At 37.9% G+C, this 12,712-nt stretch overlaps 1 protein-coding gene across 4 annotated transcripts in view; it reads right to left on the bottom strand.

Moving 5' to 3' along the window:
• Positions 1 to 12,712, bottom strand: part of atp13a4.S (ATPase type 13A4 S homeolog) — a 63,750-nt gene that overhangs the window by 26,189 nt on the left and 24,849 nt on the right. For all 4 annotated transcript variants that reach the window (XM_018264465.2, XM_018264466.2, XM_018264467.2 and 1 more), the window contains 7 exon segments: positions 12,004 to 12,076; positions 11,490 to 11,618; positions 9,412 to 9,582; positions 9,052 to 9,209; positions 7,038 to 7,226; positions 3,539 to 3,600; positions 1,997 to 2,147 (listed from right to left, as the gene is read on the bottom strand). In XM_018264465.2, coding sequence (XP_018119954.1) covers positions 1,997 to 2,147; positions 3,539 to 3,600; positions 7,038 to 7,226; positions 9,052 to 9,209; positions 9,412 to 9,582; positions 11,490 to 11,618; positions 12,004 to 12,076 — 933 coding nt within the window.

The following is a 12,712-nucleotide window of genomic DNA, read 5'->3' as shown; positions in this document are numbered from 1 at the left end:
AAAGGAATGCACTAATGAATTTACAAACTTTGCACTGTTTTGTTCTCGTTTAAATCATTGTACACACCTTTATAAATAAGTCTCTATGTGCTTCAATCTACCATAAATACTGTCCCTGGTCAACTGTTTAAGAGGGGGGGGAGGCAAGGGAAGCATCAGAGTCTCTTCATTTTTACTAAGAAATACTTGGCAGGATTCGCAGCACATCAATGATTTGTCTCAATTGTGTTTTCAAACCCAAATTAACTATGTGGCAGCCATCAACATTTATCTTCCACTGGCTCTCCCTTTAGTTAATGGTGCACAGATAAGTCAACGTGCACACCTGTATATGTGAAGCCCCAGTGCTCAGCAATTAGGTAGAACAGCACCAGACTGTAGAAAAATAAAAACTGACGAAGGAGAGCACCCCCAAAATGTTGTTGTTTGTCTTTCAACATGAGTAAACATAGGGGATTGTCCCAGTTTGACAATTGTATCTGTGTGCTTGTTTACTTTTCTTTAATTATAAGAACATAACACCAAAAAAATGAAAGGGTATTAAAAGGGATACGGTCATGATTTTTAGGGTGTAGTTTTTATTTATAAAATCACATTGTTTACAATGCAAATAATTATCTCTACCATACAAAATGTTATTCATGAACAAGTAGATATTTTTTACTTGTAATATTGGTGTGTAGGCAGCCATCTCAGGTCTTTTTGCCTGATCCTGTGCTTTCCAGTACCAAGGAGCTGTTATCTTGCGTTAGGGAGTCGTGATGAGCGAATCTGGGCTGTTTTGCTTTGCCGAATAATTCACAAAACAATGAAAATTCGCGAAATGCGTTGAAGTCAATGGATGTAAAAATTATTTTGGCGCCCGACAATTTTGACGCGAGCGACAATTTTTATACGGGCGACTCTTTTGACAAAATGCATAAAAGTCAATGGGCATCTGAATAATTTTGATGCGTTAAATTTTTATGTGTGCGTCAATTTTTACACGAGCGACTTTTTTGTCTACATTGCGTCCAAATAATTTTGACACGCAACATTTTTTTGTTGCAGAGAATTTTTCCACAGCGAATTTTCGCAGAAGTTTCACGAAAACATTTGCAGTCGGCGAAGTGTGGAAATTCGCCGCAAATCCATACCTGGCAAATAATTGGAATCTATTCCTCACGTGCCTTTAACTTACTCACAGTATGTAATGGAAGGCATAGGATCAAAACCTATGTCAAGGAATGGTGGATGGCCTCTGTGTTTACCTTCTGGTGCACTTTGCATCTGATGCTGCCATTACAAACATGAAAAAATGGTGTTCTTTTATAAAATGTGCTTGGTATTTGGGGGTCATTTTTCACTGCTCAGATCTTTACACCTCTTTTTCTGTGCTGGAAGGTATGCAGCTACCAACCAGAGAGTGCTTCATTAGCCATCTGAGGGGGAAGGTCCCATGTTTGTATGCAGTCCACCCCCACTGTTTATTTATTTAATTATAAAAAGTGCATACTTTGTTTTTAAAGCAGATCTCTTCCCATTTTTGCTACCTGTGTATCAGGCTTATTGATATAGAGACTTTTATTGTAAAGCAGGGCAAATGTGAAGGAAAAAATAAATCAGCAGTGCACTGAAAAACTTCTGAATACAGAACTGTGAGCTTGTGGGCTGATTTGTTATGACTGAGCTTGTAGTAACCAAAAGTTGAATGTCATTTTAAAATCAGTTTCAGTTTTGCCCTGTTTAGTGTAAAAAAATAACAAAAAGCAACGATGAGGCTTCAGAAACTCCCCACTGTTTACCAGTTGAATCAAAAATGCAGCCTGGTAACTTTAAGAACCAACTTTCCGGTTTTCAAATCTGAAATTAGGCTCTTCTAGCACATAGAGCTCAATTGCACTTTTCTGCGCTAGCATCAAGAGGGATGAGGGGCGGTAGAGGAGCAAGGATTGCCCCTGAAAGACAGTGTATAGTCAAGAAGTATAAAAGTACATTATTATAGTAGTAGATTTACCCAGCAGGTAGACTCAAACATTTTCTGGTCCAGTGGGTCTCCTTGTACACTGCCATCTAGAACGATTAGGGAGTGACATGTTGCCATAACTCCAAAGAGTGGACCCCATGGAAGACTCAGGTCTGACGATAGCATTATTACATTCTGGAATCTGCTTTCAAGTAAATCACATTGAGATTATATGAATAAAAACAATGATAAAACCTAAACATCCATGCTAATTGCTTAGATACCATGTGAGTCAGGCATGGGTAAAGCTACATTTAGAGTTCAGTGGAAGAGAATGGTAGAACATATTTTGACAAATTTACAGACTGTATTAATATGTTTCAAATTCGAATCGAGTTTTCCTCCAAAAAACCAAACTCGACATTTTGCTTGTCAAATTTTTTTCAACGTGCAACATTTTTTTTTCTAGACACAGAACACACCGGCACAACATGGATAATTCTAGCAGGTTTAACCTTGCTCGTTTATTGCGGATGCAACGTTTCGGGGCGTGACCCCTTTCTCAAGCATTGCTTGAGAAAGGGGTCACGCCCCGAAACATTGCATCCGCAATAAACGAGCAAGGTTAAACCTGATAGAATTATCCATGTTGTGCCGGTGTGTTCTGTGTCTACGCTGTTTTTGAGGTTGCCCAATTCCTCTAACATCGAGCAACTGGGATTCGTTTGATTTTGGACGGCCAGGGTGTGCGAGTGTAAGTTTTTCTTTTTTACATTTTTTTTTCTCCCATTGGAGTCTATGGGGCGTCAATTTCTAAGTGAAACTTAGCAGCAATTTGGCTTATCAGTAGTGATGGGGAATTTATTTGCCAGGCGCAAATTTGCGTGATTCGCCGCTGGGGAATAAATGAGCAAAACTGCAGCGAAAATTCACTGGCGATGCAGTTGTCCAAAAATGGATGCCGGTGTCAAAAAACGAGACGCCGACATTGTTTCACGAATTATTCGCCGTTTTGCAAATTTCGTGGGAAATTCGCTAATTTTTCGACTAAGCAAAACGGGACAAATTCACCCATCACTACTCATCAGTACTATTAACATCTTCAAACAGTTCAAGGGACCTCTGCAATTGACTTCTACATGAATTCGTAGTTTTTAGGTGGAGAATAGTGGAATTAAAACGGTTTCCAGGGTCGAGCGTGATAAATCTCATTCGAATTCAAATTCGAGTTGGTGGTTTTAAATTCTAATTTGTTTTGACCAACAACAAAAAAGTGAAAATTTCAATTCAAATTTACCATTCAGTAAATCTGCCCCTTATGGTCACTAATATAAGAATAAACATTTAGAAAAGGAATATCAATTGAAGAAGTACTCAGAGGACCACTGTGAATAATTTTACACCAATTCATTTTTTGGGGTTTCGATTCTCTTAAGAATTTTACTACCAGCTTGAAATTTCAAAAAGTTATATGAACTACATATTTCTTAATTGTTTCTCAAAGCCTACTTATGAACAACAGTGAACAAACAATGATTATACAAATAACTGGTAAATATTCACGAGTATTATAAAAAAAAACAAAAAACAAACCTGTATCCACTGGCAGGAACTACACCCCAAAGATCCAACCCATCTTCTGTTAAGGTTCCAGTCTAGGAAATAAATACAAAGACAGATTTCAGACTGTGTTAGACTTAGGTAATTTATTTTATTTATTTTTATGTATTTATATTTAACAGAAACATTTGCAAGAAGTGCTTATTTTATATTTTCTCGTATATAATTTCCACCCAAAAGCTTTTTTTTTTTGCATAATGAAAGAATGCAACACTCATATAGTATCCATTTATTCAATACTCTAGTTATTTGTAAATGTGATTATAAAAAAAACATTTTCTTTTAAATGGGAATGTGATTTTCATTCAATTGCTTCCTGCATAGCTAGACAGATAACATTTATTAACTATCAGGTGGAATAATCGTTTACTCATGTAACAGGCAAGAAAAAAAGATAACAAAAAATTACTGCTGTAAAGTCTTTGATGCAAAAAAAATTAAGGATAGATAAGGTGAATGTTGCCTTTAAATCCAAACTTTTGCTGATTATATTCACAGATATAGTTTTGCAGCTTTCTGTCCTGCATATTTTGCCCTTTTTACCCAGTACTTTGAAGGGGTAGTTCACCTTTAAGTTAATACTATTTCTAAAATTCGAAAATGTATGGGTTTTAGCTACTTTTCTTTTTTCTTTTTTATATATATTTTGCCTTTTTATTATGCATCTATCCAGCTTTCGTGGAGAGGGCACAAAATGATCTTTGAGGCTGCAGTTTAATTTTGTTGGTTTGGAAAATACCAATATTGTTCATCGACTTCAGCTTATTCTTCCACTTCTTTTTCTTCGTGCCCCCAATTTTCTAAACGCTATTCCTCCTACAGTTTTAGGGGTACAACAGGGGGGTCCTATAGCAGAGCAGGTTGCTTGTGCTTTTCTAGACGATTCCGTCTTTTAGGGGCGGCACTCTGAACACCCCAATTTTTCCATTTACTTTAACATGGAAGATTTTCAAAGTGTTGTCACTCTTACAGCTTTGAAGCTACACTCACCAAACTTGAATAACTTCGTCATGGGATCAACCTGAATGAAACAGCAACATTTGTTGGATGCCCAAAAGTGAGAGGAGCCAACAACAGTCAATCAAATTTGAATGGAGAAATTTAAATTGCTGCCACTCTTACAGCTTTGAGGCTAGACTCAACAAACTCAAATCACATAGTCATGGGGTCGACCTTAATGAAAAGGCGATATTGGTTGGACGCCTAAAAATGGAAAGAGCCAACAACAGCATTGACTCTGAATGGGAACATTTTAATTGCTGTAGGTGGGGAGCTTCCCCATTTATTTTTCACCCCATTTATTTGGTGAAAAATAAATGGGGAAGCTCCCCACCTGCAACAAATTGGTGTTGTGCTGCTCTCTTCCATTCAACTGTGATTACTATGATTGACGTGTGCCGACCGTCTAGAGAGTTTTTTGCACCATCTAGCAGGAATTGTCACAGGAAAGGAGAGGGAAGTGCGGAAATTTACACATTTGAACATTTTAATTGCTGCCACTTTTACAGCTTTGAGGCTAAACTCACCAAACTTGAATCACATAGTCAACTTTAATAAAAAGATGATATTGGTTGGCTTGTATATTCTATATCTCATATTCTTTTAATGCCAAGCTGAACAAGGAAAATATTTAACATTTTAGCATTGCACTCTGAGACTCATGCTCTGCATGGATCTGTTCTTTCCCTATCCCCACAGATCCAGCTCAGCCATGAAGAAACTAGTGGAACACAGAAGTTGTCACTACAGGTGGAGGTAGGTTAGTTTTTTTTATTTCAAGGGATAAAGAGACGGATTCCACCGGACACCATGATAACCACGTGGAAACCAACTTCTTAAAATTAGATGTACTTTATTGAAACTCCATTAAAATCACATGCGGGCAGGGGATGTGTGCTTGACGCATTTCGTGACCTCTATGTCACTTCATCAGAAGCATGGGTGCCCTCTACTGGGCTCACACTAAAATAGCAATTGCCATTAAAATCAAATAGAAAAAACCTGATTCAAGAGATCACAAGAAACGTGCAATAGCACAGAGTAAATGGATTTTAAACGTCAGACGATATAAACTTGTAATAGAGCTATTAGAAAATCTATGTGAGCAGAAAATATATCCAAATGTCCATCAAGCAAAAATGTGTGTTGCAGCGTCAAAATAGAGACTATGTTGCAAAATCAAGAATTCAAAATTTCAAAATTTAAAGTAAGCCATTAGACAAATTGGATACAGTAGCTAAAGAAACAAACAAAAGCAGCCAGATAAATAAATAGACAAATGAAACAAAAATATATAAATATACGTAGTCGGTTATATAATACAAAAGATCATTCACATATCTATATAAATTGCAAAAACTTCAAAGAAAAAGAGGGAGAGAGAGAAAAAGGGGAGAGAGGGAGGGTTTTTTTTATTTCCTGGGACACAAATGGAGGGAAGCAGGGCATGATGTTGCTAGGTGGGCATGACGTTGCTAGGTGGGAACTCCACCTCTTCCCTTGTAGCTTTCAATACTTTCCATCTTGGAGTCTGTTGGACAAGGGGTTTGCCAGGATTAGGAATCTAGCCATAGAGATTTTAAATAGGCACTTTTTAAGATGAGGGGTTAACTGGTAGGCCTGGGGTACTAGGGGAGGTGCATAACTTCAGATAGGGACTTGAAAGGCTGGACCCAGGCAACAGGCCTAGACTCAGGGTTTGTTCAGTTGGTTACTGCTGGATGTTATAATAAGTTATAATGTTATGTATATATATTATGTATCTGTATATGTTAACGGGAATGTTAATTAACACTGCAGCCTTTTTTTACCCAACCTGGTGTCTCATATTGTGGGGGCTTAAGGAAGTTGAGGGGTTCTGCAGGTCTCAACATTGCAATCATGTGTCCTTCAGCAACAAGAATTATCCCCTTATATATCATGCTCCAAAAATTAGAAACTGTGGATAAGGGACTTACTCTGCTGTGAATAATTGGTAAATCTACATACAAATATACTGTAATACAGGTTTTAATTTTCAAACACCACCATTATACATTGATATATGCAAAGCAATATTTATGATTTATGGTCCCACCATGATAATGGAAGCAAAAGGGGCTCACATTATTAAGGCTACAGAAATCTCTTCACAAGGAGTGTGTTAAATGAAGTGTTGCTCTTGTTCTACCTAGCCCGTGGGTATAAAATAATAAGGGAGAGGGGTGAGCTTGTTCTTGTTTCTTATGGCTTAGTTTCATTCTAAAATACAGCACATATCAAATTATAGTATGTAATAAACAATATCTTATACAAATTATATCTCTACAAAATGTCTTCATTTATCCTATTTATCATAGATTTGGCATGTATCATTCTATGAAATGTACTGTTTTTAGTCGGAAAAAGGTTGGAAGGGAATTTTAATTTTAAATGTAAGCCTTCTTTATTAAACTTTTCTTTTGCTATATATACACACTATTCCAATGCATACCTTATCAAAACAGAAAAGGTTTAGCATTCCACACAGGTTGATCCTTTGTGGACTGATACAGAAGATTCCTGCTTTCTCAAGTCTTCTCTGAGCATACATGATCCCTGCAGTGAGTGCGGCAGGAAGTGCAGGAGGAACTGCAATGGTGATAACATCGAGAGCCTTCAGTACCACCTCGCCAGCGGCAACCTGACCAACAGTGAAAGAGAAAAAGTTGAAACATAATGATTATAACGTACTGTAGATAATGAATCCCCAAATTCTTTACAATTTTATGTCGAGGAACAATATTCATAAATTGCTGCAATATTTGCCCAAACAGTCAATAATCTCAGCAGGATGTAGGTGATAGTTTCCCTTGTTTTTTTTGTAGGTTCCTCATACAGAAAGGCCACCTAGGCCCGGACCTAGGGTGGCAGGATTTTAGGGGGGTGGCATGCTGCCCAACCACACCCACATTGGTTCAAAAACACAGGGGATACCATCACTTTTAAATTTACCATGGGCCAATCCCCATTGCTCCAGTCAAGATGATGACAATTTGCACGAATAAAGGGGAGGGGACAGGGGTGACGAACGGCAGTGGGCCTAGGGGCGCCCACTATGTAAATCTGGCCCTGTGCAGAGATACTATATACATGGAGTTCTCATTATCTCTGTGGGTTTCCTCTGGTTTTCAACCACACTCCAAAGACTGACACACACAGTTTAGTTGGCTCTCAATTTAAGTTGTCCCAAATGTGTGGGATAGGGTGCGCCATTGGGGAAAGTATTGATGTAAATGACGAACAACCTCTCTGCAAATGGCTGCTTACATGTATAAGTGCTATTTAAATGATATTAGCATTATCAATTGATATAGAAACAAATATTGACAATCTAGACCAGGATTTTCAGCCTGATTGAACAACAACTCCTAGTACCCATGCTATTGGTTTCCAAATTGGCCAAGCTTATGCCTAAAAATTGGAGGTAGATGTCATTTTTACAATTTCAAAATATTGAAGATTTCTAGTGCAAATTCATCTGATTTGTGTTAATGCATATGTATAACTGTGCTTGTTTTAATGCATCAGTGACAATTGCATCAGGTGCATTGCTCCCTTGGGACTAAAATGACCCAGGAATTTTAAAGGGGGGAACACTGCATTATCGTTAAAAAAATACAGTCAAACTCAAACCTGCACTTTTCTCATTGCATGTGCACTTATTTTAAACCCTTTTAACCCTTTCCATCAATAGTAAGTTCGTTTGTTAAAAGGGAACTCCGGCTTCCAAACCAAAATTTGATAAAGAGGACTGTTAAAGCTGACTGTTGATACAAAGTAATAGTAGTCAGCCAGCTCAGCAAAGTAGTCAGAGAGATCAGCAGGAGAGCAGGGGGTTAGGCTTAGGGAACTGTCAGAAACCAATAAAAATCATGAAAAGTCTGCATATTTTTTAAATGATGTATATTGCAAAGTGGCTTGAAATTATGTTTACTTTTCAAAAAGCTTAAGTTATGTTTTTTGTGGAGTTCCCCTTTAACAAAGGGGGCAAAGTTTGGTAAGTACAGCACTCCCTCGGATTGCTGTACCTATAGATACTTATGTCATGTAATTTCTTTTAGGGAAGAATTCTATTACAGGACTTACTTGAGAATTATTGAACTGGGTTAGGAAATTTAGTAGCATTCAGTAGTATATTTCTATTTTCTACTGATATGTTAAGACATATCTGTACTTGAGAAAATGGACACAAGAAATAAAACATGTAAAAAAAATAATGCTCAAGAAATTTTGATAAATCTGACATTAATTGCTCATCTGGTGTCCAAATTATGTATTCCATTGCTTTAAACTAAGAGACTTTCCATAACCCATGAATGTTCTTCAAATTTTGAAAAATCTGGCCTCAAGGCTGAAATCTCCATTGATTCACGGGACCCTATTTTTTTTTAACGTTTAGATTGTTGGCTTAAAATAAGGCAAAAAACTAAAAGGCAAATAATATTTTAAATATATAGCTAAATTACCCCAGATAGAGAAAATACACAGACTGCATAGATCATTCCAATAAGGGCAGTTCCAATAAGTGTGCAAAGAAATATGACAGCGTCTCGGAACAGCTTATAATTCACAGGTTTAGGGTAGAGGATGGATCTCACAAGATCACCTTTGGCAGTGTTAAACCCTAAAATGCAAGATAAAAACTATTTAAAACCATGTTTTATTGCAGACAAAACAATCATCATAAAAGAGTAATAATCAAAAAAACTAAAAAGATCCCATCAAGCTGTGCACAAATTCACAAGCAGCCTTTTCTTCAAATTCCAAACATGAAAAAAAGTCAACCTTTGTTTTAACAAACATCCACCAAAGAAGTATATTGTTACCTGTTCTCAATACAACAGCTTTCACTGGGCTATTATGAGACGCTTTAACCTGGATGACTTGAGTTCCACAGAAAAGAATGTGCCGTTTGTAATCATGTATGCTGTGAACTTTCCATGGCTCAGTATTATCTGTGTTAGGCAGGGGAGTCTTGGTCACTGGAATACTCTCACCTGTACAAGGTATAAAAAGATATAAAAGATATAGTTTAAGGACCAGTGGAACTGACGACTCTGTCCCTCTGAACAGAATTATGGGAAGGTCCAAATTACAGCAAGTTCAAATTCCATAGACTGAATTTTTATGAAATAATTCAAAACTTTAAAACATATCTCCTTTTTCTGTGTAATAACAAATCAGCACCTTGTACTTGATCCTAACAACGATCTAATTAATCTTTTTTGGGAAAACCATTCTACTGGGTTTATGTAAAGGGATACTGTAATGGGATTTTTTTTTCAAAACGCATCAGTTAATAGTGCTGCTCCAGCAGAATTCTGCACTGAAATACATTTCTCAAAAGAGCAAACAAAGTTTTTATATTTGATTTTGAAATGTGTCATGGAGCTAGACATATTGGGGCACATTTATCAAAGGTCATGGTGAAGTTTTGAACTGAAAAACGTGGAATTTCGAGCTATTTTTTGTGTACTTCGACTAGGGAATAGTCCAACTTCGATTCGAATTTGAAAAAACTTCGAAATTCGAAGGTCGAATTTTTTTTTCGAACAATTCTCCACCTATAAGCTGCCGAAGTGCTGTTTTAGCCTATGGGGGACCTCCTAGAACCTGTATGGAGGCAATTGGGGGAGTTTGAGAGATCGAAGTTCAAAGTAAAAAAAACTTTGAATAGAAGTAGATCGAAGTAGCGCTACTTCAAATCGTACGAATCGAAGCAGCGCTACTTCAACCCCAAAAAACTTCGACCACCATTCGGTTGGTCTTTTTGAATTCGAAGTTCGAATTTTTAACTTCGACCTTTGATAAATATGCCCCATTGTCAGTTTCCCAGCTTCCCCCAGTCATGTGACTTATGCTCTGATAAACTTCAGTCACTCTTTACTGCAAGTTGGAGTGATATCACCCCTCCCCTGCCAGCGGCCTAACAACTGAACAATGGGAAGGTAACCAGATATCAGCTCCTTGACACAAGATAACAGCTGCCTGGTGGATCTAACAACTAGGGATGCACCAAATCCACTATTTTGGATTCGGGCGAACCCCGAATCCTTTGTGAAAGATTCGGCCGAGTACCGAACCAAATCCAAACCCTAATTTGCATATGCAAATTAGGTTTCGGCCGAATCCAAATCCTGCTGAAAAAGGCTGATTCCCGAACCAAATCCTGGATTCGGTGCATCCCTACTGAGAACAGCACTCAATAGTAAAATCCAGGTCCCACTGTGACACATTCAGTTACATTGTATAAGAGAAATAGCAGCCAGAAAGCAGCTTCATCCTAAAGTGCTGGCTCTTTCTGAAAGCACATGACCAGGCATAATGACCTGAGATGGCTGCCTATACACTAATATTAAAATTGAAAAAAAAATACACTTGCTGGTTCAGGAATGAAATGTTATATTATAGAGTGAATTATTTTCAGTGTTAATAGTGAAATTTTTAAATAAAAACTACATCATAAAAATCATGACAGAATCCCTTTAATATTGCAATGATTTTTAGCAGACCTAAGGTCTGCAACTTATAGAAAGATCCCCTTTTTAGGAAACCCCCTGGTCCTTAGCATTCTGGATAACAGGTCCCATATATGTTATATAATTTACAGAAAATGTCTACTGAAGAGAAATGGTCAAGTTTTGGATTTGCAACCCTCTGTCGGTGAATATTTTATTGCATGCTTCATGAAGGAACCTACAGTAATAAGCCCTAAAGCTTAAGGTGAGCTCATTCTATGGTTTACTGCTACAATCACTGGCTAACATAGTACATACAGTACCAGTAATAGATGCAGCTGAAATTCTAAAATATTTTTAAATTCTTTGGCATTCCTGTAAACTGATTGTAACCATCAGATTTTTGGAGCAAAAAGTTAAAAAAAAGATATGATGACTGCATGTACCTGTAAGCATACTTTCATTAACTATACATCCTCCTTTAATGAGAAGAGCGTCACACGGTAAAAGGGTGTTTCTTTGTATCACAAGAATGTCGCCAGGAGCTAAATGCCGAGATTCCAACTCAAATATCCCTGCAAAAAAGAAATGAAGGACTAAGGCCTTAGATCTATTTAAAATGATATAATCTAACACAACATAAAACTAGGTTCAGGGCTTTAAATTAAATCGCACTCTCCCACTTGGAGGTTTAGGAGAAGTCTCTTATTTGAATGTTCAGAGCATGATCTGTTATACCAGCAGAACAGGCCATCATATCCATCAATATTATTATTTATTCTGTATTTTAAAAGAGCGAAGCAGAAAACAAAACGGATGCAGTACCAGGCTTATATTTCCATTAAAGTGAATAACAGTTACTAGGACTTACTTTACTCTGAAAAAGATTTCTGGGGGGAAAAAAAGTGTATGTAACTAAAACACACCCACCTGGTTGCCATGACTCAGTTATATGCTTACCTCTATCTTCTCCATATACTGAAACTGTGATATTGTTATGAGATTCAACTAGTTTGTGGAGTTTTACTGATTGCTGAACATTGGGAAAAAACAGAGATGTATAACAGGTTACATATTTAGTTATATGGGAGTTGTTCTTGTGTGTGTGCAGGTTTGACATAAAACGCTTATTTTTCTGCACCTCTCCATTTGGGCGTTTACAGGGTCGGACTGGGGGGCCCGGGGCCCACCGGGACTAATGTCCAGGGCCCCTCCGACCCCCCCTGCCTCCCTACTATGACGCGCCGAGCACGATTGCACGAAGGCGCTGCTCGGCGCGCCTGCGTGTAGGCGCCGTTCCTCAGTAAAAGGTGCCGCGCGCATGCGCAAATGGCGCTGCGCGGCACGTAAAAAAACCTTTTTTTCTTTTAAGGACGATCGGGACGGGGGACTGGCCCGGCGGGGGCCCATTAGGGGTCGGGGCCCACCGGGTTTTTTCCCGGTATCCCGCCGGGCCAGTCCGACACTGGGCGTTTAAGCTACACTTTGGTTGTTTTTTTAATACATTTCGATTGGTCTTTTTTTATTCGAGTTTCGAAGTTATGGGAGTTCAAAAAAACTCACATTACTTTGGAATTCAACCCTTGATAAATCTGCCCCAAAATGTACCATGTCCTGGTGAACTATAGAAAAGCCTTTAGCATTATTTGGCTAGGATGCAGCAATATCC

The sequence above is a fragment of the Xenopus laevis genome, chromosome 5S (assembly GCF_017654675.1).
Source record: "Xenopus laevis strain J_2021 chromosome 5S, Xenopus_laevis_v10.1, whole genome shotgun sequence".
Taxonomy (NCBI): Eukaryota; Metazoa; Chordata; class Amphibia; order Anura; family Pipidae; genus Xenopus; species Xenopus laevis.
This window is presented reverse-complemented; position numbering and strand designations above follow the sequence as displayed.